The 26,230-nt window shown below is 32.6% G+C and overlaps 2 protein-coding genes across 6 annotated transcripts in view; one reads left to right on the top strand and one right to left on the bottom strand.

Annotated features, from left to right (window-relative positions):
* Positions 1 to 447: 447 nt before the first annotated feature.
* LOC124957769 lies at positions 448 to 25,449 on the bottom strand. Of its 3 annotated transcripts, none has more exons than XM_047515064.1 (4): positions 25,240 to 25,449; positions 7,103 to 7,232; positions 3,726 to 3,824; positions 448 to 645 (listed from the first exon to the last, which is right to left on the bottom strand). In XM_047515064.1, the coding sequence occupies exons 1-4, from the start codon at positions 25,432 to 25,434 to the stop codon at positions 620 to 622; spliced, it is 450 nt and encodes a 149-aa protein (XP_047371020.1). In that variant the 5' UTR covers positions 25,435 to 25,449; the 3' UTR covers positions 448 to 619. The 3 variants fall into 3 exon arrangements, with proteins under 3 accessions (XP_047371020.1, XP_047371021.1, XP_047371022.1); XM_047515065.1 differs by lacking the exon at positions 25,240 to 25,449 and adding an exon at positions 15,114 to 15,626; XM_047515066.1 differs by lacking the exon at positions 25,240 to 25,449 and adding an exon at positions 14,944 to 15,089.
* Positions 25,124 to 26,230, top strand: part of LOC124957766 (angiotensin-converting enzyme) — a 32,693-nt gene continuing 31,586 nt past the window's right edge. The window contains exons 1-2 of one of the 3 annotated variants that reach the window (XM_047515057.1): positions 25,124 to 25,346; positions 25,445 to 25,655. In XM_047515057.1, coding sequence (XP_047371013.1) covers positions 25,620 to 25,655 — 36 coding nt within the window. In that variant the 5' untranslated portion in view covers positions 25,124 to 25,346; positions 25,445 to 25,619. Of the gene's footprint in view, positions 25,656 to 26,230 lie in introns of all 3 variants that reach the window. The other 2 variants (XM_047515055.1, XM_047515056.1) reach the window with 2 other exon arrangements.

Below are 26,230 nucleotides of genomic sequence, written 5' to 3'. Positions count from 1 at the left end.
TTTTCTTAACTCTGAAAGGTTTTTCATCAATCGATGAACAATTACACTTGTAAAATATATTATTAATATTTATTCTATCTACAATAATAATAACATTTCGAGCACAATCAGTTTGGACGGATATAATCTGTGCTATTACTTCGCACCATCGAAGCGCGATTACTATTAATTATAATAAAAATAAATAAAAGTATATTAATATGAACTTCAAGATATTAAAAAATTAATTTACAATTACGAGCGGTTACAAACTTGTGAATCAACAGCTATAAGAATCAAAGTAGCATAAGTTATTTTATTGTTTTACAAATTTATATTCAAAGGTATCGATCTATTTGATTTACCACTTTCATTCACAGCTATTGACGCATGTAACTTTGGTACACATTGATATTAAGACTTCGAATTAATTGCACTTTAATTAATTACTTTGATCTTTCTTTACTCTCTTCCTTCGTTTTTCCATGTTCATTGCTCAATGGCAAGAATCTAATTTTACGTACTTCTTAATATATTCGCTTGTTAAATGAGCATATCGCGACACGATAGTTCCATACTACTTCTTTGTTGTCTTCTAGGAGAACACCTATGTTCATTATCCCATCTTGTTCAGCTTGATTTAATAATAGTAATAACCTAGGAAGCCTGAAACAAACGATAAGAACGCGTCGTGTGAAATAGACAAGTCAATTCATAAAACGGTATCCGTATACAGTTATCGATGATTACGTGTATGCGGAAAGCAATAACAGATATTTATCTTTGAAATGTTTCTTTTTAACCTTTAAGTAATATCATATCTTGAGTTATGTGTAAAATATCATACATTTTTACTCGAAATGTTAATTCTTAATTAACAGATATAGTAATCTAATCGCTTTTATTTTCATAATCTTTCAATTATTTCATTGTTAGATAATGTTAGAACGTGAGAAAATCGTTCTTTGTTATAAAATTCATTATGAAGCAACTTAAGCTACCTATTCCTTTCGATACAAAGAACAAGCTCGCTCTCGTTCTATGAGAAACTCATGTACTTGATCAAAGACGAATTCAACGTAATCCGCTAACGGCTGGAGGAGTAGTCCGTTAAACGAGTTAACAGAAACTGACAGTAGGAGGAACACCAATGAGAAAGTCAGAGATATACCTGACCGTTGATAATGAGAGGGTAGTCTAAGAGAGCGCAAGAGAGGAAGAGAGAAGCGGGGAGAGTTTCAAAGCTACTAATTACAAGCACCCTCGTCACCTTCCTTCTCTTAGCATGATTGACCTCATCCCTTTCGCGTGTTCTCCCTTTGATTGGTAAGTGCTCGCTTTTCTGGTCCTATGCTTCACTGATACACGGATTCCCTTCACCGAGTTGGTATGTTCGACCACGACATTCTAACAATATAAAGTCAAGCAGGTTTCGAACGTCGAAAGGGAGACGAGAGAGAGAGGGGGGAGGGAAGGAAAGAGAAGGAGAAAAAAGAAAGAGAAAAACCAGAGTTGATTATAATACGGATCTCCAAGGCCGATAAGCTTCTCTACCAAACCCGAAGGAATATTGTCTGATATTTTCAACTTCAGTTACGACAAATTAACGATGACGCCTTTGGTGAACATAAATTTGATATGATTCTTTACTAAAGTTAATATTTATAAAGTTATCGGGGTACTCCCGGTCACGTAGATCACCCTATATATTAGAAGAAAAAGAAGGGAAAGATATTCTTATTCCATTTTCGCGAGTTCAAACTTCCGCTTTTGGAATTAACGTCTCGTGAAAAAGTACTTAACAGAGATATCGCTAAATTACGAGTTTCGCTTTGGCGAAGGCGAGCTTCGCTTTTCTCTCAGCCCTCCTTTCAACCCTCGGATAAATTTCCTTCAAGGACGTCCGGAAGGGCGAGCCGTAGCTTTACGCGTGTCGCGTAATTAAATGCGAGTCGAGTTTAAAGCGTCTCGAAAAAGAGAAGAGATTTGGTACGCCGTTTAACTTGGATGCTTTCGAATGTCCTGTTTTTTTTTTCTTTTTTTACGTTTGGAATCATTGGAATATTTTCTATAAAAGAACCTGTTCAAGCGGATATATAAAAAGAAAAAAAGGAAACAACATTAATAGAATAATCAAGTAATGAAAAACTCAATCTACATTTGAACTTGACCGAATAAAAATGTGAAAACAAACGTTGATCTTGTCTGAGGAAGAACACGTAATAAGCACCCGTCGAAAAAAGTCGACCTTGTCGTTGACCTAAACGACCTCATAACACCTGTTACGTTTCACGTAATGGCAACGCGAAAGGAAGCGTTACGCGTAAACGAGTTTGACTGACGGCACTTTCACTGATCCACGACCAGCGGGTGCGAGACTCTTCCAAGGTTTCTCTTTCAGGATTCTTCTTTTCACCTTCGCAAAAACCGGTATTTCGAATTAATCCCATACCAGGATGGGAATTCAGGAAGTACGCGATTAATTGCTTCATACTACTATTTCATTGTATTTACTACTCTTTTACAGGTGTCATTATCTTTTATGTTATAGTACTTTATGAATAATTAACATTCTTCGCTAGACAACTTACCTGCCTGATATTATTTTAAATTTTATCGATACCTCTATGTTTTCGGTTAAGTCATTTTGTTAATATCCAATCGAGTTAGTTAAATCATTAAGCCAAATACTTCGACGTAGTCGAAAATAACTCGCAAAAAAACGAGACTGTGGTGCTGTCGAAATAGCGAGTTGAAAGAGCGCTTGAAGGTTAAAGCTTTGAACATCGAAACGATTTTCTTCCGCGTTGTTGGCGCGATTATAACGTCTCGAAGGAGGATGAAGTGAAATAAGGAAACGAGCTATCGTCTTCGACAAGAAGAGATGGGTTCACGATCATGAACACGAGATATCCTTGTCTATAGACATGCAATGCTTTTACGTACATATACAATGCCAGATGTACATTCACATATATACATAATATAAAGCTCTCTCGAGAATACATGAGTATGTTCACGATACGTCAAGGATCAATCCTTTCAGACACGCTTATATCTGTTGGCCTTCATTCAAATCGTAGATGAAAGTACGGATCTATCAATTTCATTCCATCGTTAACCATTGATTAAAGAAATCCCATTTCGAACGATCTTGTTTAAGATAAAGGATGCAATGTTGGATTAATTGTAACACATTTGTTTAATATATTTTTAAAGGATTTTTTTGGGAATTTGATCGCTTGATGAACATTTCAAATATATAACAGAATCTTTAGATAATATGATTAGTACTACAAACATATAATTTACAAGTATAACATACAGGGTTTTTTGTTTAATCAAAATGGGACATCTTGTACAGGTACATATGTACGATATTTTATATATGATTATTGGGAATAGAGAGGAAAAGGTAAAAGTTACTAACGACAGTTATTTCACTAGTGTGAGGGATAATAAATAGTGTTTTTATTTATAAGTTAAGTGCACAAGGATAAAGACAAACTGGTGCGAGTACGTCAAAGAGATGGAGCGAGTGAGGTGGATACATTCTTTCCCTGATCATCCCTTTCTAGCTTTTATTATGGCCTCTTTCATTTATCATACCATCTTTGGATTTATTATTTACAAACGGAGAATTATCACCTTCTGTGTTGCTTTTCTTTTACTCCCTTTTTGCATCTCAAGAGGAACAGCGAAGGATTGTCAATTCGATTTCGCTAATTATTTCTTCATGGATTTACCTGTATTCGGTGGTACGAATCCGTATCCACTCGCACCTACGATCACACCGCTCGTGTCAGCGCGGTTCGGTTCTGGACCAGGCGGGAAAAGAATTGGACCTAAAAAAAATTAAAATCAAATTAGAAATGTTAAAGATTATTGAGGTCGCTGTTAATGAACTGGTTTAATAATAATAGTAATAATAATAATAATAATAATAATAATAATAATAATAATAATAATAATAATAATAATAATAATAATAATAATAATAATAATAATAATAGTAATGATAATGATAATGATAATGATAATGATAATGATAATGATAATGATAATGATAATGATAATGATAATAATGATAATGATAATGATAATGATAATGATAATGATAATGATAATGATAATAATAATGATAATAATAATAATAATATTAATAATAATAATAATAGATCCTAGCTATCAATCTTCATAATTTATATCATAATTTATAATCGATAACGCGAGACGATTAATTTGAATATTATCTACGTCGATATCGTAGATTCATAGATTAGCATAGATTAATTCTTCACGCGCTCTGGGAGCTGATTCATTAGCGAGGAAATTGCAAAGGTCGTCTCGTATATCGTTATTCGTGACAATGCTATAATGCAGAGATTTGCAACGAAATCGTATTCACATATATGCGTATAAGAACATGTTTTACAATGTCGGATATGTTAGCTGTTAATGATCGACAAGATATACAAGCCAAGCAAATGCAACGATTGACATTGTAACTGTGGAAAAAAGTCGATATTACGATAGTTATTAACTTCGTCAATCAAAGAACATGCGAACGAATAGATAAACAGATTTGAATAAAATTATTTGATACATGAAAAAGTAATTTTTCTTCTTTTCGTTTTATAAATACTTTCTTCATATTTCGTTCATTCACTGAAGAAAAATCCTATTACAAAGAATTGAACGAACTCAAAGAAGGATATTCAGCCTTCACGGTCGTAGATCGCTCCAATAAATCAAACCCCTATATCTTTGTCCGGCGGTGATCCGAAACTTCTTTCACTCTTTTTCTATGATCTTTTCTTTCAAAGAACGATCGATCGATTCTTTACCAATTTTATACCATTCTTTTTGTGCACAACCGACACGCGTGCACGACTACAAAACTTGCAAAGAAGTCTTCGGCTCGTTTGTTTCCATTTTATCGTTATTTCTTCCTACGTTTTCTTAATGAATAACCATTTATTTAAAGAAACTTAACGTCAATCTTTTCTAAAACCTAGGAACAGGAAAGTTGCTGGATACGTATTATTAATCACGCGCAAGCATTACTGAGAAATGTGTTTTATAAGTGAATCGGAAGAAACGGATATAATTTAGATAATCGAATTAAATTAAAGATCCTTTGGATGATCTAAGAAAGGAAAAAAAATAGAACTCCATACAAAAGGATTCTTACCAATTCGAGCGTTAAAATAAACAATAATTTTTTATGTTTTTGTATTACAATTTCTTTCGTGTCGATCTTGTTCACTCAAGCATATAACACTGGACTTGCTGTCAATAAACGTTTGTCTTTATGAAATATTACGTTACGTTAGCTGATATTATCGACAATATCTAGAAAAGCAAACGCGTTTGAACTTGGCACGAGATCCAACTCCGACTTATACTTTTAACACCGACCAAAGAAATCATATATCTCTCTTTCTCTCCTGAATTATATATATAACATATCGAGTCGATAACATCATGCCGAAAATAAAATCAGATCGTCGATTACAAAACACAAATAATAAAATAATGATGAATTTAGCACAGCAGAACACCATTGTAAATGAATACGAACGAGTAAAGGAAATATCCTTGTAACTCCTTACATATCCTTTTAAGTAATCCACGTAAAATTTGTTAATTTGTCATAATTTATAAGTTCAAAAAATTGGAATATCTCGTGAAGAGTTGAATCAATCGAAAACATTTTTTATAAATTTGTTTGGTATAAAGAGAAGGACATCATATGATGCCAATTTCTTTTTGCAATTCGAGAGATAGGGGAAATTTCAAAATCAAATTCACTTTTTCCAATGGAATCATATATTTTTCTTTTTAATATAATTATTTATATAATACGATATTTTTAATATAATACGATAGTATTTGTTGAAAGAAATTCAACAACGTGCCATATGAGATCATTTATTATTGTAAAATGTCATAAATTATATTATAAATTTCTGTCATTTCTTAAGAAGTGTAAGTCTGTATCGCTTATATGCTTAATATCACTTATCACTTATCGCTTAAATAGCAATATATGCTCCTAAGAAATTAACAAATTTAAAACAAAATTAATAACATTTTATAATAATAAATAATCTCATTAAATGCTATCTTACTATTTAAAAGGAACTATATGGTTTTATTAACAAAAATGAATTTGACTTTGAAATTTCTCATATTACTCGATCTATAACAAAAATTGGTCACTGTATTATAATATCCCTCCTTATACCAAACAAATATGTAAAAAAATCTTTTTGATAATATTTTCAGTCACATTTACATTACTTACAAGTAATTTTTTTTAAGATAAACAGAAAGTATATTTACAGACTATATATTGAAAAATTAATTGCTTATTTTGATTAAATATCTGTTCATATTGAGCAATATTGTACATATAATGGTAGATTTGTCGATATCGCTTAAAAAATGTCGATTCTAATTGACTTATAGACTCAATTGGATTTCAAATATCACGACACAGCAAGACTGAGGGATAATTTGATAAGATAATTACATGCATACACATATTCATTGTATTGTAGATATGAATGCAATATACCTAATACACTGAATAATGCATGAGTAATTAATATATATATGTGTGTGTATATGTATGTATGTATATATATATATTATATATTATATATTATATATTATATATATTATATATATTATATATAATATATATAATATATATAATATATAATATTATATATAATATATATAATATATATATGTTGCGAACTATATTTGTTTATAAATTAAAAATTAACTACACATACAACTATCTACATTTATTTATATTTATCCTTTCACCGATGGTGTACTTCTACAGCACGTGCCTCGATCTTAAATTATTATCCTGACTTCGAGAGCGTTAAATCTGTTCCGGTAAAAGTTTGTTTCAAACTGTTGGAAGTTGGAGCATATCATACTTTCAAAGATTAAGATCATTGATAAAAAATAAAAAATGACATCGTTAGTGTTCGTCGAAAGAGATACGATCATTATTTCAATTTCATGAGGATAATCATTGACCTTCATAGAAATTCACGGTCGAATGAGAACGATCAAACTGAACAGTATAGTTAAAACTGACCTCTGTTTGATCTTGGATCCCGCAATCCTGCGCTCTGTTGAAAGTAAGGCCCGAAACCAGCATAGAATTGCCTATAATTCTGGGCCGTGACACCCATCAGGATGGCCATTAGGAATGCGATTAAAGCGATCTAGAAAAGTGAAAGAAATTCCAAATTAGGAACGTGTATTTCGTAAAAAATTTAAACTAAAAGGAATTACATGCTAGAAGATGGAATTGACCGGGTGTCGTTAATAAATCGGCGAAAGGAGAACGAGTTATCTACGAGAGAAGAAGTCGAGGAGTCTTTTAATAGGCGATTGAGATCACAGATAAGTCTAACAAAATCTCACGAACGCGCCTTTCTAGCCAATTTATCGGCCGTCGATTATCACCAACAATCGAGTAAATGGCATCATTAAAACCTTCTATAAGATTACACTAAATAATATCCATTTCGTAAGGGGCAAACATGAACTTCATCGACTTTATTGACCCTTTATTCGCTGAAGAAAATGAAATCGTAGATATAAAAAATATTTCTCGAAGGTGACCTCGAGTGATTAGAATTTAATTATAAAATCATATCATTTGAAAAATTTGAATTAAATAATCGGAAGTGAATGTGGAATATTCAATAATTATCTATAACTCAATTAACGACATCTATGAATAATGACTGTACTATTTTCCTTTCTTTGAGTAATTGAAAACAATTAATTTCTTTCCGCAAAAATATAATTCTTAAATTATACGATTTAATAACGTTAATTTACGTTTTGTATACATAATGCTATTTAAAAAGAAATTTACGATGATATAACGAAATCATACCGTTCAACTTTTTACAAATGAGCCTGTAAAATTTTGTACGTTTTCTACGATCAATTGACACATATTGCATACTTTAATTAACATTTTCTTACTTTCAGAAAATTTTATATCTTGTTCTATAGCAGTAAACTATTATATAAATATTGGTAACATCTATCAATTTACTCCAGAGAAATCGCTTGTGAAATTTACGAAGTGACATAATTCTCATATGCCACACGTTAACTTCACTATGCGAATCCAATTTGAAATCGAATTTCGAATCGCAAGTCTCTTGTCGTTAATCGAATTATATCAACTCCTTACTCGGCAATAAGAATGTCGGAAGGTCTTCATTTCGAAGATACACAGCCTTACGTAAAGCCGTTGATGAAATCAATGAAATTTTACGATCTGCTCGTGGATTGGACGGAAAATCACATCGGTAATCCTATGAACGATAATGACTCGGTTGATGTTATGTGAGCACGAGCTGGGATAATCGCACAAAAAAATCCATCGAATGGAATCATTAAAATGTTGCGAATTCCATTCAAATTTTTCCAAAAAGTATTTCTTTCACGGACTCTTTTCAGTCGAGGCAATACTAAGATGAAAATTCATTCCATTTATGCGAATTATTCTATAAGAAAGTTTTAAATTTTCTATTTTAATATATATTAGTAGCAAGGAAAGTGACCTTTTGGAAACCATTTTTAAAGAAATTAGTTGATATAGCTTGTCTTCGTTTCTACAAAGGCACGAGGTCACTCTCGAAGCGCTGACATACATGTGCTAGCACCGTGACGCGAGATCATGCCAAAGCGATATCCCAAACATAACTTATGAAGAAAAACACATACGTACGCGTAACTACAATTTCGCGAGAAGAGGATAACCATTTTAATCCGATTGCTGTTTCATATAACTCCAATATAAGTTCCTTGTTTTCCAGTTCTGATCGATTTTTAAGAATTATAGAATGCAATCGATTCGACGCGTTTGGTCGACTTTTCATGTGAAAGTGGAGTATTGCAATATGATAATGGGAAAAATGATTAATAATCAATCACTTCTGAGACTGCTCAATGTACAGATACGCTGATATATGTTAAATTTGCTAATAAAATTTCAAGATAAAGCGACCAGTTTTCAAAAACTATTCTACAAAAAAATGGTCGATACCAGTTATGTGAATATATAACGAGTAGAAGGCTTTCACGAAAGTGTCCTTCGTACCGTTAAAAGTTATGTCGGTAAAAGGAAGAGAAATAAGTTGGTGTTTGTTTCAGTGATGTCTGGCAAAACACGTCTTTTAATTTTGCTGTTGAAAGTCGCTCGGAAGTAAATGAAGAACATTTTGTAAATGAAAAAGAAAAATGAAGATTTTTACGAAATGTCAATAAGATTAATATCTTCAATGTATCATAAAATTTTAATAAAAACCAAGATTAGAATATTTCTGAGCGTTAAAGAAATTGCTTTAAAATATCTATGTAATTAATTTATATTTTTCTTTTTTTTGTATCTAACAAGAACCTTATATCCTTTATGAGTGAATTGGCCACTGGTAAAATCATCTTGGAAAGCTTATTATACGAGCTATTAGATAGTAAACTTACACACAGATACTTAGTAAGAGCTATGTATTAGCGTCGAATACTTCCGCATTTAACGCCAAGTGAAACGGAGCGTGTTTACAAACGCGCTCCTCTTTTGTCTGTGTATATGTAAGTAAATCTCTCCCGTAGGAACCTATAGACCATTAATATCGTAGGTCGAGTTAACCATATTGCGTCCATCTCGAAGCCACGCGTCGTCCACTATTACGTAACGAGAAGAAACGCGTACAAAAGCTTTATTATTCTATCAAAGACAGCAGCTCGTCATTCCTTTCCTATCGCGCGCGACCAACTGCTTTCTATAGGTATACATGTATATAAATAGAATCTGACATAAGTGCAATACAGTAGTGACATTGTAATAAGTCGATGTACTCAGACTGAGAATATTGATAATCTTGCTGGCTTGATATTTCGATCAAGTTCTCGTTCCGGATACTTGCACCATTTTATTAAGGGGAAAGGTCAAAATATGAAATAAAGAAGATATACAAGTTCGAGTCGATTTCTTAAAGATAACGCTATCAAAGAAATGTAGAATTGTTATGGGCATTGCTTTCTAACTTTCGTTATTTTGTAACGATTATGATGAAAAATAAATACATGTTAACTGGAATATATCTTAGAAATCAACCAGTCATTAAGATCGAACAACGAAACGGCACTTTATTATGAACAATGTGGACCTCGATAAGGATCTAGACTTGAAATTTGAAGGAATAAAAAGTCGAATATTTCAAAAGAAAAATTTTTATACAATACCTATACAATCTATACAACCTATAATAATAATTACTAGTATTTGCGAAACTGTAAAGACAATTCGTATACCGGAAAATACCAAGTAGGGGATAATTTTCGCGACCTCGACGCTCCTCGTTGCGGCAACTTTCATTCACCTTCATTTTATATATCGTCAAGGAATTTCACGAAGGTCCTCGCCTCTCGACTGCCTTGTACATCCGATCGCCTACCCCCCCCCCCTCCCCTTTCTATCACTCCTACTCTTGATCTCGTCACGATTGGTTAGACTTCCTTTAATTACTAGATTTTATGATATTTCATAATTGTTTTTTACATGTACCAATCAATCAGAACAAGAATAGACACTGTACTTTTTTTTTCTTTTAAACAACTCCGACACAGTCTCTTAGTCATTGGAAACGTTTCAGTTGTTGGTAGTAAGCCAAATGTTACGAAAGGATGAGGATGAGGATAAGGACGAAAATAACGAAAAAGAAGACAAAGAGGGTTGAAGATGTTAGAAACGACGTGTCGTTTACAATTAGAAAGTGGAACGCTCTAGCAGGTGTAATGCGCAATTCGTAACGATAGATACCTACGTACATACACATATACGTGCGTATTTTTCGTTAACTCTTACAAAATTCGTATCATTGATTATAAAAACACCATAGGCAACTTAATCGAAAATCACATCGTATAATTCCAACAATTTTTATTGTACTTTTATCATTTTTCCGATGTCCATACTTGTATGCAAAATATACCGAGTATATTTATAAAAATTTTTACGTCACATCAAGCAATATGTTATACATAACCGTTTATAAATTTTTTAATTTATAAAATGCTTCTTTTCTACTGAATGTTTTTGATTAGAAAAAAGCTTCGTAAAAACTTTCTTCGCGTTTTACGAATATCCTATACACGCATGAATATATCACTTTTTAATTGATTTTTTCCATCGATTCTCTTTAACAGTTTTCTATGTTACGGTACACAATTTAGCGTGAAAAGTTTACGTAAGAATGTATACGTGCATATGTAGTTTGAAATTGCATTTCTTTTAAAACATTGGGAAAGAACATGTAGCTATTTCTATTACAGAATCCTTACTTTTTCTCAAATATTTCGTGAAAGGAGCAAATATTTTTTTGGATTAAATCTTTTGTGACACACGTAAGTGCGCACGCGCACAAAAGAGAAGGTTATTTTCGATGCTGTGCAAATCGTCACGCTCGGTTGGCACAAAAACCGACAAAAGGTGCCACGTCACATTTCTCTTATAGAACCAATCTCTTAACGGAACCAATAAAAGGGATAGCTTTGAACGTTAAAATATCGCTGACATGCTGCAAAGATTTTCTCCTTTGTCTATACGATCGAACTATATTGTAACTATAATTGAGAAGAAGTCGTGCGATTAAATATTAGATGACAATAGTATAAAAAGAACGAAAAATAAAGATCAATACGATATTATATCGACGATATTATATTCTATGTGTCCGTATACGATAATCTGCGACATAAAATTTGAAATATCATTTACTATGGATAATATATGGAAAATTAGTAAACTTCGAATGTCATATAAATTGCATGAGTCTTAAGGATTTAGTTGGATATAATTCGATCAATCGACAAAGCGTAAAAATCGCTTTATTTGTAACAACATCAAGCAAGTTCTTCGTAATATCCTTAATAAATTTTATCTTAGAAATCATCGATTTCATGGAAGACATAATCTCTAATTTCCGGGGAGCCTAAAAGGAACTTCGATCTATAATGCTTTCATGCAAATCTCGCCAGGAACTAAATACTAACGAAATTCGTAATGTTTGACGTAACAGTATACATCGCGATGAACGATAGAAAGCCAACGCTAATAGCTTTTTGATTCGAAAATTGTACTTAACGACTGGTTCGAAAGTCGATATTAATTATCCGATCTGCTCTCGATCTTTGTTAGTTAACACCGATAAGAGAATGAGCTTTAAAGGAACCGTAAAGTGTCGATGAAATCATGCTTTCGAGCAGGTGATTTATTATAACGCTCGACAGACTGATAGCTAGCTTTTGTTCATAGAGAATAATTTACAGTTATCGATGAATTACATCGCTCGTCCGACGACGTATATAACTCTCGTTCTCGCTCACGAATACGGAAAAAATGATTTTCCGTATCGATATCGAGATCCAACGTGTGATTTGTTACTCTAGCGCGTAACTTCGACACTTACATACATAGTCTTTATTAACACTTTTATGCAAATATACGTACTTGTATTTTTTTTGCAAATGTAAACGTTATCATTACTATATTCGTGTGGATAATTACATCCATAATATTATTTTAATAACTTTTCTTCAATATGTATTAAACGATTAAAAAATTACATTATTGCTCCTTAGAAAAGTGGAGAGAAAGAGAACTCGCATAAAATTCAAACTAGTAATCGTAGATCATTATGAAGTTTTTGCGACCGTTGCATACTGATGCGAGGAAATGTTTCATTAGCGTATTATGACATTTTCTTATACGACATTGAAGAACGTAGAGGAACAAAATTCTGTGTCTCAAAGTATTAAAATTTAAGTGTAAGAAAAGTCTTGTTAAGGAAACAGAGCGTTCATTCATTATCGAACTTTCAAAAGAAAAGTCTGTGCAATCTATTATTTTTCACAAAAGTCAAATTATAATCAAATATGATAAATTTTAACTCACGTTAATTTCAAAGACGATTATTTCTCTGAAATAATCAAATGTAAACGATGAAATATTTGATACAAATCTAAATGTTGCAAAATATACGTTAGAATTTAATATAAGCAGTATGGATTTTCTTGGTCGACTTTGGGCTTCTCAATAGACCATGCAATCTAGATTAATATTTAGAAAATCGTGTAAATAATCAATAGCCACGCATCCCGTGTGCTTCTTTCTCTTTCTCTTTCATTTTCGTAGTAAAACAAAGCGAACATCAAAGAATTTTTTTATTTTGATCAATATCTTCGATGCGTTCATGTCTATTTATGTTTAATATCTAGGGATTAATTCCCTCATGAATAATTTCGCAAGCTATTATACATTTTCACTTGAGTAATTATAGAGTTAATCGAAGGTTGTTCGAATGAATGAAAAAAATTATTCGAAGAAAGGATCGAGTTAATACATGGAAAAAAAATCCATGTAATTTAAGAATCAAATTCACAATTTATATATTATGGATAAATAAAAATAAATCTAGATTAGTAGACGTATACTCGTCCAACAAGAAACTTCATCGTAACTGGGCCTGCGGCAAGGACGCAAACTTGTCTCGCCGACGGCTATGAACTCTGGTGAATGAACAAGATTTTACGGATTTCCGTTTCTCCTATTCTCCTATTCTACGTTCCTTCTTTTACCCGTCTAACTCAATCCAAAGAACATGTCACCAACGACGATAACGAAACTAACCGTCGTCTCTTGTCGCCTTCTTATCGTATAAAATAACTATCTCGTAAAATTTAACTAGAGAGGTGTATACGACTCGACGGATTTACTTACGTTCGAAGCGATTTCAATAGATCACTCGACCTTACAATAGAACTTCAGAATATTTATCAAACATTTTTTTCCTTTGAAATGTTTTCTATTCCTGTCTGTTTGTTCATTTTTTAAACGATTTTTTTTTATCCAGTAATCCATTATCTAAACTGCTTTCTGTTTTACGTATTGAAACGAATGGATCCATTTATGAAATGAGTATATTCGTTAGAAAAAATGCCGTTCATAGATTCTACGAATGATTTAATTTATCAAGTGATTCATTATTCTGAAATGTTTTTTCGTATAAATCGAAAAAACGCGTCTCATCGATTTATACAATAACTTTGTTCATCGAACAATTCATTGTCTTAAAACCTCTTTTATCTAACAAAAAAATATTCTATTCATCTGAACGAATAACCTTGATCGTAATTTTACTCCCCAAAAAAGACAGAAAAGTAAGAAAAAAAAAAAAAAAAACTATAGATTTGTGACGAGCGAAAGTAAAATATTTTTTCACGAAAATGATTCCGGAACTTTCACTTAGCGATGTCGAATCAATCAATCATTGTACTCAACCATTACAAGTTGGTTATTGTCCACAATTGATTGTATAAAAGAAACAAAACTAATTACGACTATCATTAAAGCTACGTGCGTCGATATAACGGCGTGATCCACTGGGTACTAGAATCAGTTGAGACAATGCGTTACATCATCTCGATGCGTTTCGATCGAACATAATCGACATGTTCGATCGCAAGAAAATAAGAAAAAAAAAGAAGTCGAAAAGATCCGCGGTATATAGTTGTTCCGTTTTACGATCAATGTCTTCCGGAATAGTGGATATAGAAAGTCAAGATGAAATAGGTGAAACACGATACACTTTGCTATATGCCTTTTTATACGGCCATCAAGATGAATCGGGCTGCTGCACTCGCTTTTCTACACCTAGTCCGCAATGGCGTGCAAGCAAACTAGCAGTGCATTTCGCGAGCGTATCTTTAGCTTTTCCGAAGAGTACTTTCAAAGACCTTCTAAAATGTAACATCAAACTATACATGTTAGGATTCAACAAATATTCATAAAACTTTCTTCATAGAAGTTTTTGTCAATAAAACAATACATTATGAAATTATAACAATTACCATTATATCAAATTCGGTTACTATCTTGATTTTCTAAAGATTGACAATTTCAGAACACTTCGTTCACTACAAAAAGAGAAAGAATTCCTTTCAGGAAATGTACGAATACTTCCTGGAGTGAGTGTAAGTAGTATACGCTAGGAAGTACAGCGTGGAACTGATTTACTTACGATTTTCATGGCGCCTCGCAGTCCACTCGAGCACCGTTTCAAAGATAGAAAGATAGAGAAGGAGAGAGAAATGTTCTCCGCGTGGCTGTTCCGTCGTCGACTGAAAGCAACGGCACGCCAACGACTAAGATCCAAGTCTCGTTAACTGTAGTCGATATTAACTGACCGTCTCACCGGCTACTTGGCTGGTGATATCGTTCGAGGAGTTTTCTCGCGTGTACTCGCTTATGCTCGCATGTACTCTTGCGTACTCGCAAGAGGGTTACGTTCTTCGGGGTGTCGATGGAGTCGCTACTGTTGTTAGTGGTCGGATAACCGGCACGGAGAGGAAGAAACTTGGAGTGGGGATTGAAAGACTTAACTATAACGAAAGGAAAAAAAAACGAAGAGCACGCTTTACGGGAGAATACAGGAGAGAATGGATGGAAGTTAGCTGATGCACGTCAAAGAATTGCTCGCTTGTGCTCGCCTCCGTACCGTGTCCGACCGTTTGACGCGAAGTGGGGGCCGATCCTGGGACTTATATGTCGGCTGTGGAGGCCAACCTGACCCACCTCCCCCATTCTTATTCCCTACTAGCGTTGCCTACTGGACACCCGCAGAAGTACTCTCCCCGGAGAAGACCTCTGATGGTCAAGGTGACCTTAGACTTCGATACGAAGAAGAACATTCGATCGAGAAGAAACACTTTCGCTGATTTTTTTTCGATAGATTTTTTAAAGTTCGTCGAGAGAGAGGGAGAGAAAGATAAACAAGGTTAAGGATGAAATCAAACAAGTTTCTTACTTTTCATTCGGTGAGATAAGTCGATAAACGATTTTCTTATTTGTCGACTATATTTTATTATTTTTTTGCCAAATTAAATTAATAATATTCTAAATATTAGAATTTTACCAAAGTGTGATCTTTTTTCCTTTTTTGTCTTTAAAATTGTCAAAATTGGACCATTTTCTTCCTTTTAAAGAATTACTTCTTGCCTTTATATCGTTTATTATAATTTTCTTTCATACTCGTGAACGAATACCGATACCACCGCGTTACCATAATTTCACGAAATTCTTCGTCATCCGACAATTACGTCAGCTTGATAAATCGAACATATCGATCGAAAGATTTTCCAATTACGTCTTCGAATGACGATTATTGTCAACAATTTTATTGATTATCATGTACATTTTAATGTTGATTTTTTTTCAGTGTCCAGCTTTAACAATCGTTAATCGGATAATTCCTTCCGCGATGGAATCCGGATCTATCGATAAATGTGATGATCTCATGGTTGATCAACGATTCAAAAGCCGAAACAAAAGCAAATCGAGAAAAAATCTATCGCAATGGAACGTCTTCCCTTTTGAAAGTTCTCGTCTTCCACAATAAGACAATTTTATCGAAGAATAACCAGAATGAAAAACTTACATAACTATAGGGTAGACAATGGTGCGCGTGTTAGGTTCGTCATGTTACAATCAGCAAAAACGTGATAATACGCGTCTCGTGTCCCACGAGACTTGTCTCGCACCGTTCGTATAGTCACGTTCGCCGCAACTCGGAACACGATGCGGCAATTATTGTAATAGAGTAATCGATCGAATAAATCTGATCGAAGCAAAGCAAAAAGGCATATGGTGTAATAAGATTTCTTGGATACGTTAACCAGAAATACCGCGAGCGATGGAGGAATTCAATTCCCGTAGATCGGTGTCATCTGGCGTTACAACGATGATTAAAGTAATAGAGTGATTAATTGCATGGACGCATCGCATAGCGTTGCTCCATTAAAGAAAAATCTATTTTTCTTGCATAATACCAGACGGTAGTATCGGGCCATAATTCACATATATATATACGTAACCTGCATAATGATTATAACAGTAACAGAAGAAAAGTATCTTTATTCAGATATAGGTTTTATAAAATTATTTCTTCTTTATATTTTCTTTGAAAAAAAAAATGAGATAAACGAAATATACAAAGCGCTTCTTTATTGGAAAAGTCATATGAATCGTCAATAATGTCGACGTGACTCAAGTAACGAAACGCAATGATTTCTTGACCTTCTTTAGGAATGGAATTCTTAACCTTAACCCGTTAATTAGCGCTCTTTCAGCCGGGACATCGAGCAAGGAGAAACACCGATGCTATTTCCAATATCGCCGACACGTCTTTCGTAGCGAGACGTAACCGATTCGTTGGAAGGTTGAATTACGAACGAACACTCGACCTTAATCGCTTAAATTCATTCTAATTAATTTGAACGTAAAATTGAAAGGTGTGACATTTTCGACTCTTGTTTTAAAAGTTACCAAGGAAAAACGACACTCTCTCGAATTTTTTGTTATTTCTAAATTGCAGAAATCTACAAACGTTGTACGAAAAAGTTAATACGTTCGTAATCCGAGTTTTTTCTTATTACAGCTTATACGAAAATGTATTGATAATGAATAAAAAATAAATAAAGATTAAAGAGAATTAGGAAGGTACAAGAATGATACAAAAATCAATGAAAATAATTTCAGGAAGAGAATAGAAATGAAATAATTTAATTAAAAAAATCAAGACAATAAAACGCGTTGGAATTTTTATAACTAAAGGAACATCGAAGCAATCGATGAAATCTCGTAATTTTACACCACAAGATCAAGATTCAAGATAACGCAGAGATTCTAATCGTGTGCGAACACAATAGCACTCGTGCCACGATTGTGGAAACATTTTTCTATGATCGTCTCAGGCCATCGATCTCTCGATGAGCTGTTCAAAGGCGAAATTCGAAAAATTAGTACGAAATCGTAAGAGAGATTGAAATCCAATGATATCTAAGCGAATATCGAGTGTTCACTGGAAGCATTCATGTGAAACAACAAAAAATTAATAAAGGCCAACAAAAATTGAAATATCGTTAAATAAACATTCTCGTCGATAAATTATCGTCTCGCTCGAACGCCATGTTCGACCTTCGATGTATTTTCGATATCATGCAAGATCACTGTCGATCATTTCCTACCTATTACAAAGCCTCGATCGTTCGGTAAACGGAAAGGGTGAGTAAGTGGTAAAGAGAGAAAAAGAAAAGAAAAAAAAAGGAAGGAACGTCGTATCGTCGAGGACGGGCCAATTAAGAGCAGAAGCGCGTCATCGTAAAATTGGAGAACAATTAATCTCGCTATGCCGAGTCTCTCTTATGAAAGTCTAAAAAGAGACCTTTATCGATGCTGTTAAAGAGGATGACGAGATGGAAGTTAGTTGCTTATATTGCATAAAACGTATACTAGTATTAATCAATTCTCTCTCTCTCTCTCTCTCTCTCTCCTTCTCTCTCCCTCTCTTTCTCTTTCTCTCTTTATCTGCCTCTTTCTTACTATTTGACTTAATCGAATCTTCAAGTCTAAACACTATTATAATTAATCCTGTTCGTTTTACATTTCAAATAGGTATTGAGCTCGGATAAATGTTGTCCTCTCTCGTCCTTTCTCTCTTTTTTTATTTACGATCGAACTAAATTATTTCAACTGATCGATCATACGACGTGCAGGAAATGCATTATGTAAATTAATTGTATCGCGTTCGAGAAGTTATCGGATAGGAAGACAAGTAAGATCACTTGCATTGATTCGTTTGCGATTTAGGAACGCGTTTCACGTAATTAGCTATTCGTGACTTTATTTGTTAGAACGTCATGTGGATAGTTAGCATGAATTCGTACGACGAAACGCGTATCCAATTTACTGTGACAAAAAGGCCATACTTTTTCCTAAGAAACATGTGGGGAACGAGAGGAAAATGTAGCAAGGATAGAAGAAATATCATTGATAAAGTGCTAATGAAGGCTAACCAGTGCAGTATCGTAATGAAATCGATATTATTCGAGAAGTAATTAATCTTGAATAATTTCCATTCAGTTATGGATATATTACGATCATACTTCGAGGAAGGATGCGGAAACCTTTTGAGACCGGATATATAGACCGAACAAACTCCAAGAATCAAGATCATTTGCGAAGATCACTGAATGAATAAAAAATAAATAAATTTTTATTTGCTTAGTTAGATGGAAAAACTCAAAGCCATATGATTATTTATGTTCATCAGGAAGGATCTTTTTGTAAAAAATTATTAAGAATAGCTAATAAGAATTAAATAAAAAAATGAAGGGAGACATAAGATCAACGAATCATCTTTGAAAAAACGTGCTTCTGTATACACATATGATGCAGAGGGGGAAGAAAGAGAAGATATAGGAAAAACGGCTAATGAGCAGACCACGTTTGAAGGTGACGTCTTAACCTCATAAAAGGTGCATTCATAATTACGCCTTCGGCGGATAACTCCGCCTTCCTTAATAAACCAGCAATTTACTCTCTGTGCGTCACGCGCATTGAGTGTCCATGAGCTGAATCTTTCTTTTAGCGGAAACTCGAAGTGTCCACTTCCGGTGGTTAGAGTAATATCATTTTTTCATGGGAGTTTATTAATAAAATGCGCTTTTGATCTTAAGTGCTATTGATAATCAAAATAATGTCTCAAAATCGATTCGATTAGAAACAAAAAGGTATAATTTGCTTCTTCTAAAGCACCACCAATAGAGAACAAGTTTGTATTATACTTTAATTGAAACACCCTGTATATCCTGGTGTAGGAAACATTGATTCCAGTTCGCAGGTGAACGCTCTTATAAATCACATTACAACGATTCCGGCGTATCAAGGATTGTTCGAGTGTGTACGTGGTTCAAGGTTGAACATACTACAAACTGTTTGGGACACGCATGATCTGGTTCGTAATACACGTTTACTTTAAGTTAAGGATTGTTCGTATGTAGGATCGATCCTATATACTAATATCTCTTCACGATCAATACATTTTCGTACGTATATAATTATATACGTATAGTTTCAAAAATATCGATACAATAATTTCAAAAATTGTCGAGCATAAATAGAACAAATAATTTAACGAGTTCAAGATTGATCATGCGAATGATTCGAGGACGTTCATTTAGTGTGACGAGCCAATTTTTCATTTCTTATTCGCATGGAACAATATCTCGACTCGTGTCACATTCCGCTTCACTAATTACATATTACCATTACCTTGATAATTTTTAATTGTTCATTGCTAATCAAATGATTCAGAAATTTATCATAGTTGCATATTTTATTAGATCCAGCTAACTATGTGAAACGATCTATTTGAGAAAAAAACTTATTCAACTTGTGATAAACTTGAAGTGATCTGGATTTGCGTAACATGTAATTCCATTAAGCGCATACTACATATTCGAACATCGATTACATCATAGTTATCGTCATCGTCATCGTCATCATCATAATAATAATTTTAGAATATGCAACGACCGATAAATAATACTTTCAAAATGATACTTTCAAAATATGAATATCGAATATATTCATATTTTGCTCTCAACCTCTTCTTCTCTTTGATTATAAAATATAAATTAAATTATGGATACTCCTATAAATGAAAAGAAAATATATATTGATTTTACTATGTCTAAATGAAAAGTGAATTACATTCAACATTAATCAAAATATTTAAGAATTTAATCAGCCATATTTCTTTCTTTATATGTTAAAAAAATTGGAAATTGTAAAGTAAATTGATCGCTCAAAATAATTTTCCTAATATAATACATTATTATCATAAATGATACTATGTTTGCAATTATAAATAGTGTCAGTTATTTATTTTAGTATATAAATAACACCGAACGATAAAGCAGAGAGCATAAGAGATCCCTATACTTACCATTTCGTTATTCCACAATATTTGTCGGTAATACAGAAAACATTATTTAGTAATGGTAAGATCATAACTTTGTACAGTCATACTTTCAACTTTTCCACTAGATAGCATTATGTTATCGTTCTTATACACAATCATGACTACAAATACTTCTCTCGTCAAATAGATAATTTTTATCTTATTAATTACAATTAGTTAAAAAAAAACAATATTTCACGATATTAACTATAAGTAAATAAAATTTTAGATTATAAATTTTAAGTTATATATATATAAATATATATATATATATATATATATATATATATATATATATATATATATATGTATATATATATATATATGCATATATAGAAATGAATATATTAAATCAATTCTTACGAACGAAACATAATATTACAAACATTCTAGAAAAACATAATTATAACTGAACTATGATGCATTATATATGACTAATAAAATTCTCACGAATCTCGAATTATCTCGCATATACGAGTAAATAATAATCGACGAAGAATTTCTGATTTGTGATTTTTCGATGACTTACACAAAAATTAGTTTTTACAATTACTACGATGTATCTAGTACATAACTAACACTTTTACATTTTAGATTATTACATATTTACAATTATTAGCTCGTTAACATCGCAACAATCCTAACTTTATCCTTTGTCTCACCAAGTAGAGTTCTTAGCAAGTACATTCGTAACATCGTCATTAATTACTTCTATTAAAGAGTAAGTTATCTTTTCTCTGTTACAATTAACGACAATTCGAGAAAAGAAGTTCTCATTTTTCCAGAATAACCTTGACTTTCATGACGCGTGATTATGAGACGAAACAGATTCTATCTTCCTAAAAGTTATTCGACGTGCAGGTACATGGGACTGATGAAATAAAAAGAGCGGACATTAAAAAAAGAAATCAGCTTGTTACTTAATCGGTGTGATGTTTAAGAACTTGCAGAAACCGTAATCTCGTTGTTCATTACATAATCAGAAAGAAAAGTGTTATGTTAGTTTAAATTGAAAAATCATGTACTCAGCGAAAGAATTCGATGTATTCTTAAGGTTCCTGTAGTCTTATTTATAAATTCATTTATAATCTGAAGCTTCGAAATTATTTTATTATTAGATAATTACGTTTCACTCAAATATGGATGTATATATTTATTTATTTTTGTATGCGTGTATATATATATAGAAAGTTTTTAGAATAACAAAGAACTTGTACATGTGTACAATACATACATATACTTATGAGCATTCATTTAAAAATCGAGTTTCACTTCTCATTTACGTAGAAAACGACGAAAGAACAAAAATAGAAGAAAAAAGATAAAAGGATGAAAATCTCGTTTCCAACTTTCGCGATTATCATACGACGCCTTCCGCCTTGTTGACGTAATGTACCGTGAATATTTCGTTTAAGTCGACTTTATAATATATAAATATAATATATTCATACATTATATAAGTATAAAATATTTATATTAAATATTTATGGATATACATTGTAAGATGTCATTCTTGTTAACAATCTCAACTTGAGCTAATATATAACATAAATCCTTGAAAGGAGAATAATTGAATTTTGTTCGAGAATATTATTTCGAAGGCTATCGAACAATCAAATGACATTCTTTACTTCCTGCACTTAACTTTGCCTACGAAATCATTGTAATCATAAAAAATATGTTCGTCCAATATCTTTTAAATCGATGCTCGAATTTTCCTCTTTCCTTTTTTCTTAGGACGATCTTCAGATTTGAATGTATCTATAATCTCGAGGATCGCCCTTGTGAATATTCTCGCTCTACGCATAATTTTCTAGTGAGATCGTGTAATACCAATAATGTGTTTACATATTTTCCCACGTTTTCATTGCTAACAAACGTGACTTTATAATAAGAGCTCTGTATAATGTTATGTAATCTTCAATAAGAAAAAGAAAATGAAGATGAAAGAAATAAATGTAAACGTTTATTTAAATTTTGCTGAGTAAAAGTCATTATAAATATGAAATTATTAATAAAAAAAAAATAGAATGGAAATAGGACAAACAAATTTAATAATATCATAAGCCTTTATTTAAATTTGATTGAATAAATCATAAATATTAAATCATTAGTGAAACGGATAGAATAAGAATAAGAGAAAATTATCCAATTATATTATAATCGTACAAATTTGTCAAGTGATAAAGTTATAATAAATATAAAATCATTCATAAAAATAATACAATAAGAATAAACGAAAACAATTCATCGATATTTAAATCGAATCGTTTATTTAAATGTTGTCGAGTAAAACTTACAATAAGTAATTTGATAAGATTGAATAATCAAGAATAAACAGATTCTCACCGTATTAGAAAAAATGTTTGAGGAGAATCGATGAATAACGAAGATATAAATGTATTCTTTAATGTTTATTGTTCAACGAATAACAAGATGTTTAGAGAAAAGGAAAGAACAAGACATTCGTCCGAAACGGAAAAGGACGGTAATAATAAACGCACCGTTGCATCGTGTGTAAATGGTGTGCTGAAGATTCAAGCGTACTTGAACCCAGAATCGCGGCCGGTACGTGAGACCTGTACGATCGTGGTGGGAGCGTTATCTCTCGATGAGATTAGCCACTGTCGAAACCCAACCTACACGAGAAGGAGGCCTACGCTTTTCAACGGAGGCACTTTGCATGTTCATTGCGTTCTTAAATCGTGTTTTTTACGATTTGCCATTGAAACTACTTATTCCCAATACGAAAAATTACACGATCTATCTTTCTCTACCTTTCTCTTTCTCTCTCTCTCTCTCTCTCTCTCTCTCTCTCTCTCTCACTCTCTTTCTTTGCTATTTCTTTCTGTAACCAGCTAATTTAATTTCACGGTCGTTCTCTTTATAAATTTACGTCTTACCGGAATAAGTGAGTTTCTACGACGGCAACGAAACGAAACCGAATTATCGTGTTCGACTATGTGCACAGAGAACAAAATCTTTTTCATTTTTAAAATTACACGATATCTGATATTGAGCGAGTTGAATCTTTCAGATCAAATTTGAAAAATTAGATTGAAATTGATCGCTCGGTATATAGGTAATATATAAAATATAACGCGTGTAGAAATTTTAATGCATTGAAACTCTCAAGGACTTTTAAACTAGCCTAGACGATTCTCTCAGTCAGGTATATAGGATAAACATACATTCCAGATCGTGAGACAATCCTCGTTATGACTTGTAAATAGGCGCGGTTGGTTGTTTATACTTTGCATTTTACGATGAAACGACTAGTCACATAATTTGATTGTCCATGCAAACCCGCAGTCATATGTGTTCATCTTGATTAATGCACGAGAAGTTTGTAAAAAGAATCGAAGTAATATCAAAAGGAACCTTGAAAAATAATATCGATAAAGTTGAGAAAAAAGATTCGACACGAACCGTTGTACTTCGTGTGAGATCAATGCGAAAAGATAAAATCATGTAATTAGATGGTACGGTTATGTGAACGATGAATCATCTGCTAACACATAAAATTACAGTGAAAGAGTCAAATCGCAAAATAATTTGTAAGGATTTAATTTACTGATGTTTCATTCATTTTCTTTTTTTTTTTTTTATGGATTGAATGAATGATATAAATGATATAGAACGAATGATATAATCAGATGAATCAACGATAAATAGACGTGAAAATTCCACCTAAAAACAAAATTGATAATTTCAAATCATTACGTCACGAAAGAATAAAATAAAGTCTGATCAACACGTATCTTCTGTGATTCCAAGCGTAGAGATCTAGGCTCTTCGATACTTTCTTGTCTGAACTCACCTTGATATCGTTTAGGTAGATCGAGCAGAACGATTAATGATGATTGTCCTGGAAACGTGATCGACACCTTACTATCATTGTATCTATGTTGCAATAAACCTTCGATATAATAATAATTACATAAAAAGATTTAAAATAAATAAAACTTCTATATTTTAAATCTAGTAATATAATATATATATATATATATATATATATATATATTTATATTTATTTATTAGAATTAGATCCATTGGTTAATCTATAATAGTATTTTTATCACCTCATTAAGTAAGAAAAGAAAAGAGGTCAACGATGACTCATGTTTATCAATACTTATACGAAAATAACTTCAAAATTTCTATTAACATGAGTCGGAAAAGAGTTCTTCGGCAGTAAGGCGCGTGCTACCGTAAACAATGGCAGTCTTTCAAAGTATCAGTCGAGCGGCCGTTGTCAACGTGAGAACTCAAAGCTGTCGCAATCAACGAGTTAGCCCTCTTCTCTCGTCTCATCCATGGCTCTTTGTCATTTATTTCTACTTACTTTAACCCTCTTCTTCTCCGCTTCATCTTTTTCTTCGTTCAACGTAGGACAGCGTCTCGTCTTTGACGAAACGAACAAGGAGAAAAACTGTATGGATCCTGGAAGGTGTGAGTAATACGCATCTCCCCACCTTCCATACCACGGATGACCTCCTAGTGGTTGCGTTCGAACTACCTCACAGGAATAAATGTACATTTGCCGGCAGACACGAGGCTTTTAGTGACGACTTGACGAAACGCGTCGACCGTGTGCTGCGTCTTCTTCTTCGACGTGTCAAGATTCCTAAAGAAGGTGCTAAGAAGATAATTTTCGAGGTCGATTCGGGACCGACTGATGATCATCGGTTGTGAACATTCACCCTGATATATTGAGTGCAGATAATGGAACTTGTACGATGGTCAACGTCCGTTATTGTCGTAAGTTCAATTATATAATCTATTAATTTGAATTTGATTTATTGACGACTATGACAATGATCTAATTGTAAGTCGAAATAACATTTCTAAATAAATTTCTGTTTGTTGTCTGAGTTGAAGTTCAGTTATTTTTTGAGATTTAAGCTTCTAAAATTTAAGCTTTTAAGATCATATATTTAATTTAGTAATCCTTTAAAACATTAAAGCTTATCACAAGAACATTGTTTGCCTATATAATAACATTATTTTCATTATATTTTTTGTAAGTAGAATGAAATTTATGTAGCACAAGAAATAATAATCCTCCGATAGTTAACATTGTAAACAATAAGACTAATGAATCTTGAACCTAATTTCCTATTACTATTACCTATATGTATAAGCATAAGGAGTTGCCGTGTTTCATGGTGAAAAGGAAATACGTAACGCCAAGACGTAACAAGTGACCGTGAAGTCAACAGATGAATTGCATGTAAACGCCTTACTCACGACGTAACTAAATGATATAAAATAATGCTGCAATTTTTATACTTTAATTTGTCAAGGTCAAATCGTATTCTTTCTTAAATTCTTTA

This window comes from Vespa velutina, chromosome 2 (assembly GCF_912470025.1).
Source record: "Vespa velutina chromosome 2, iVesVel2.1, whole genome shotgun sequence".
In the NCBI taxonomy this organism is placed as follows: domain Eukaryota; kingdom Metazoa; phylum Arthropoda; class Insecta; order Hymenoptera; family Vespidae; genus Vespa; species Vespa velutina.
The sequence above is the reverse complement of the archived record's forward strand: the minus strand, read 5'-3'. Positions and strand labels throughout refer to the sequence as shown.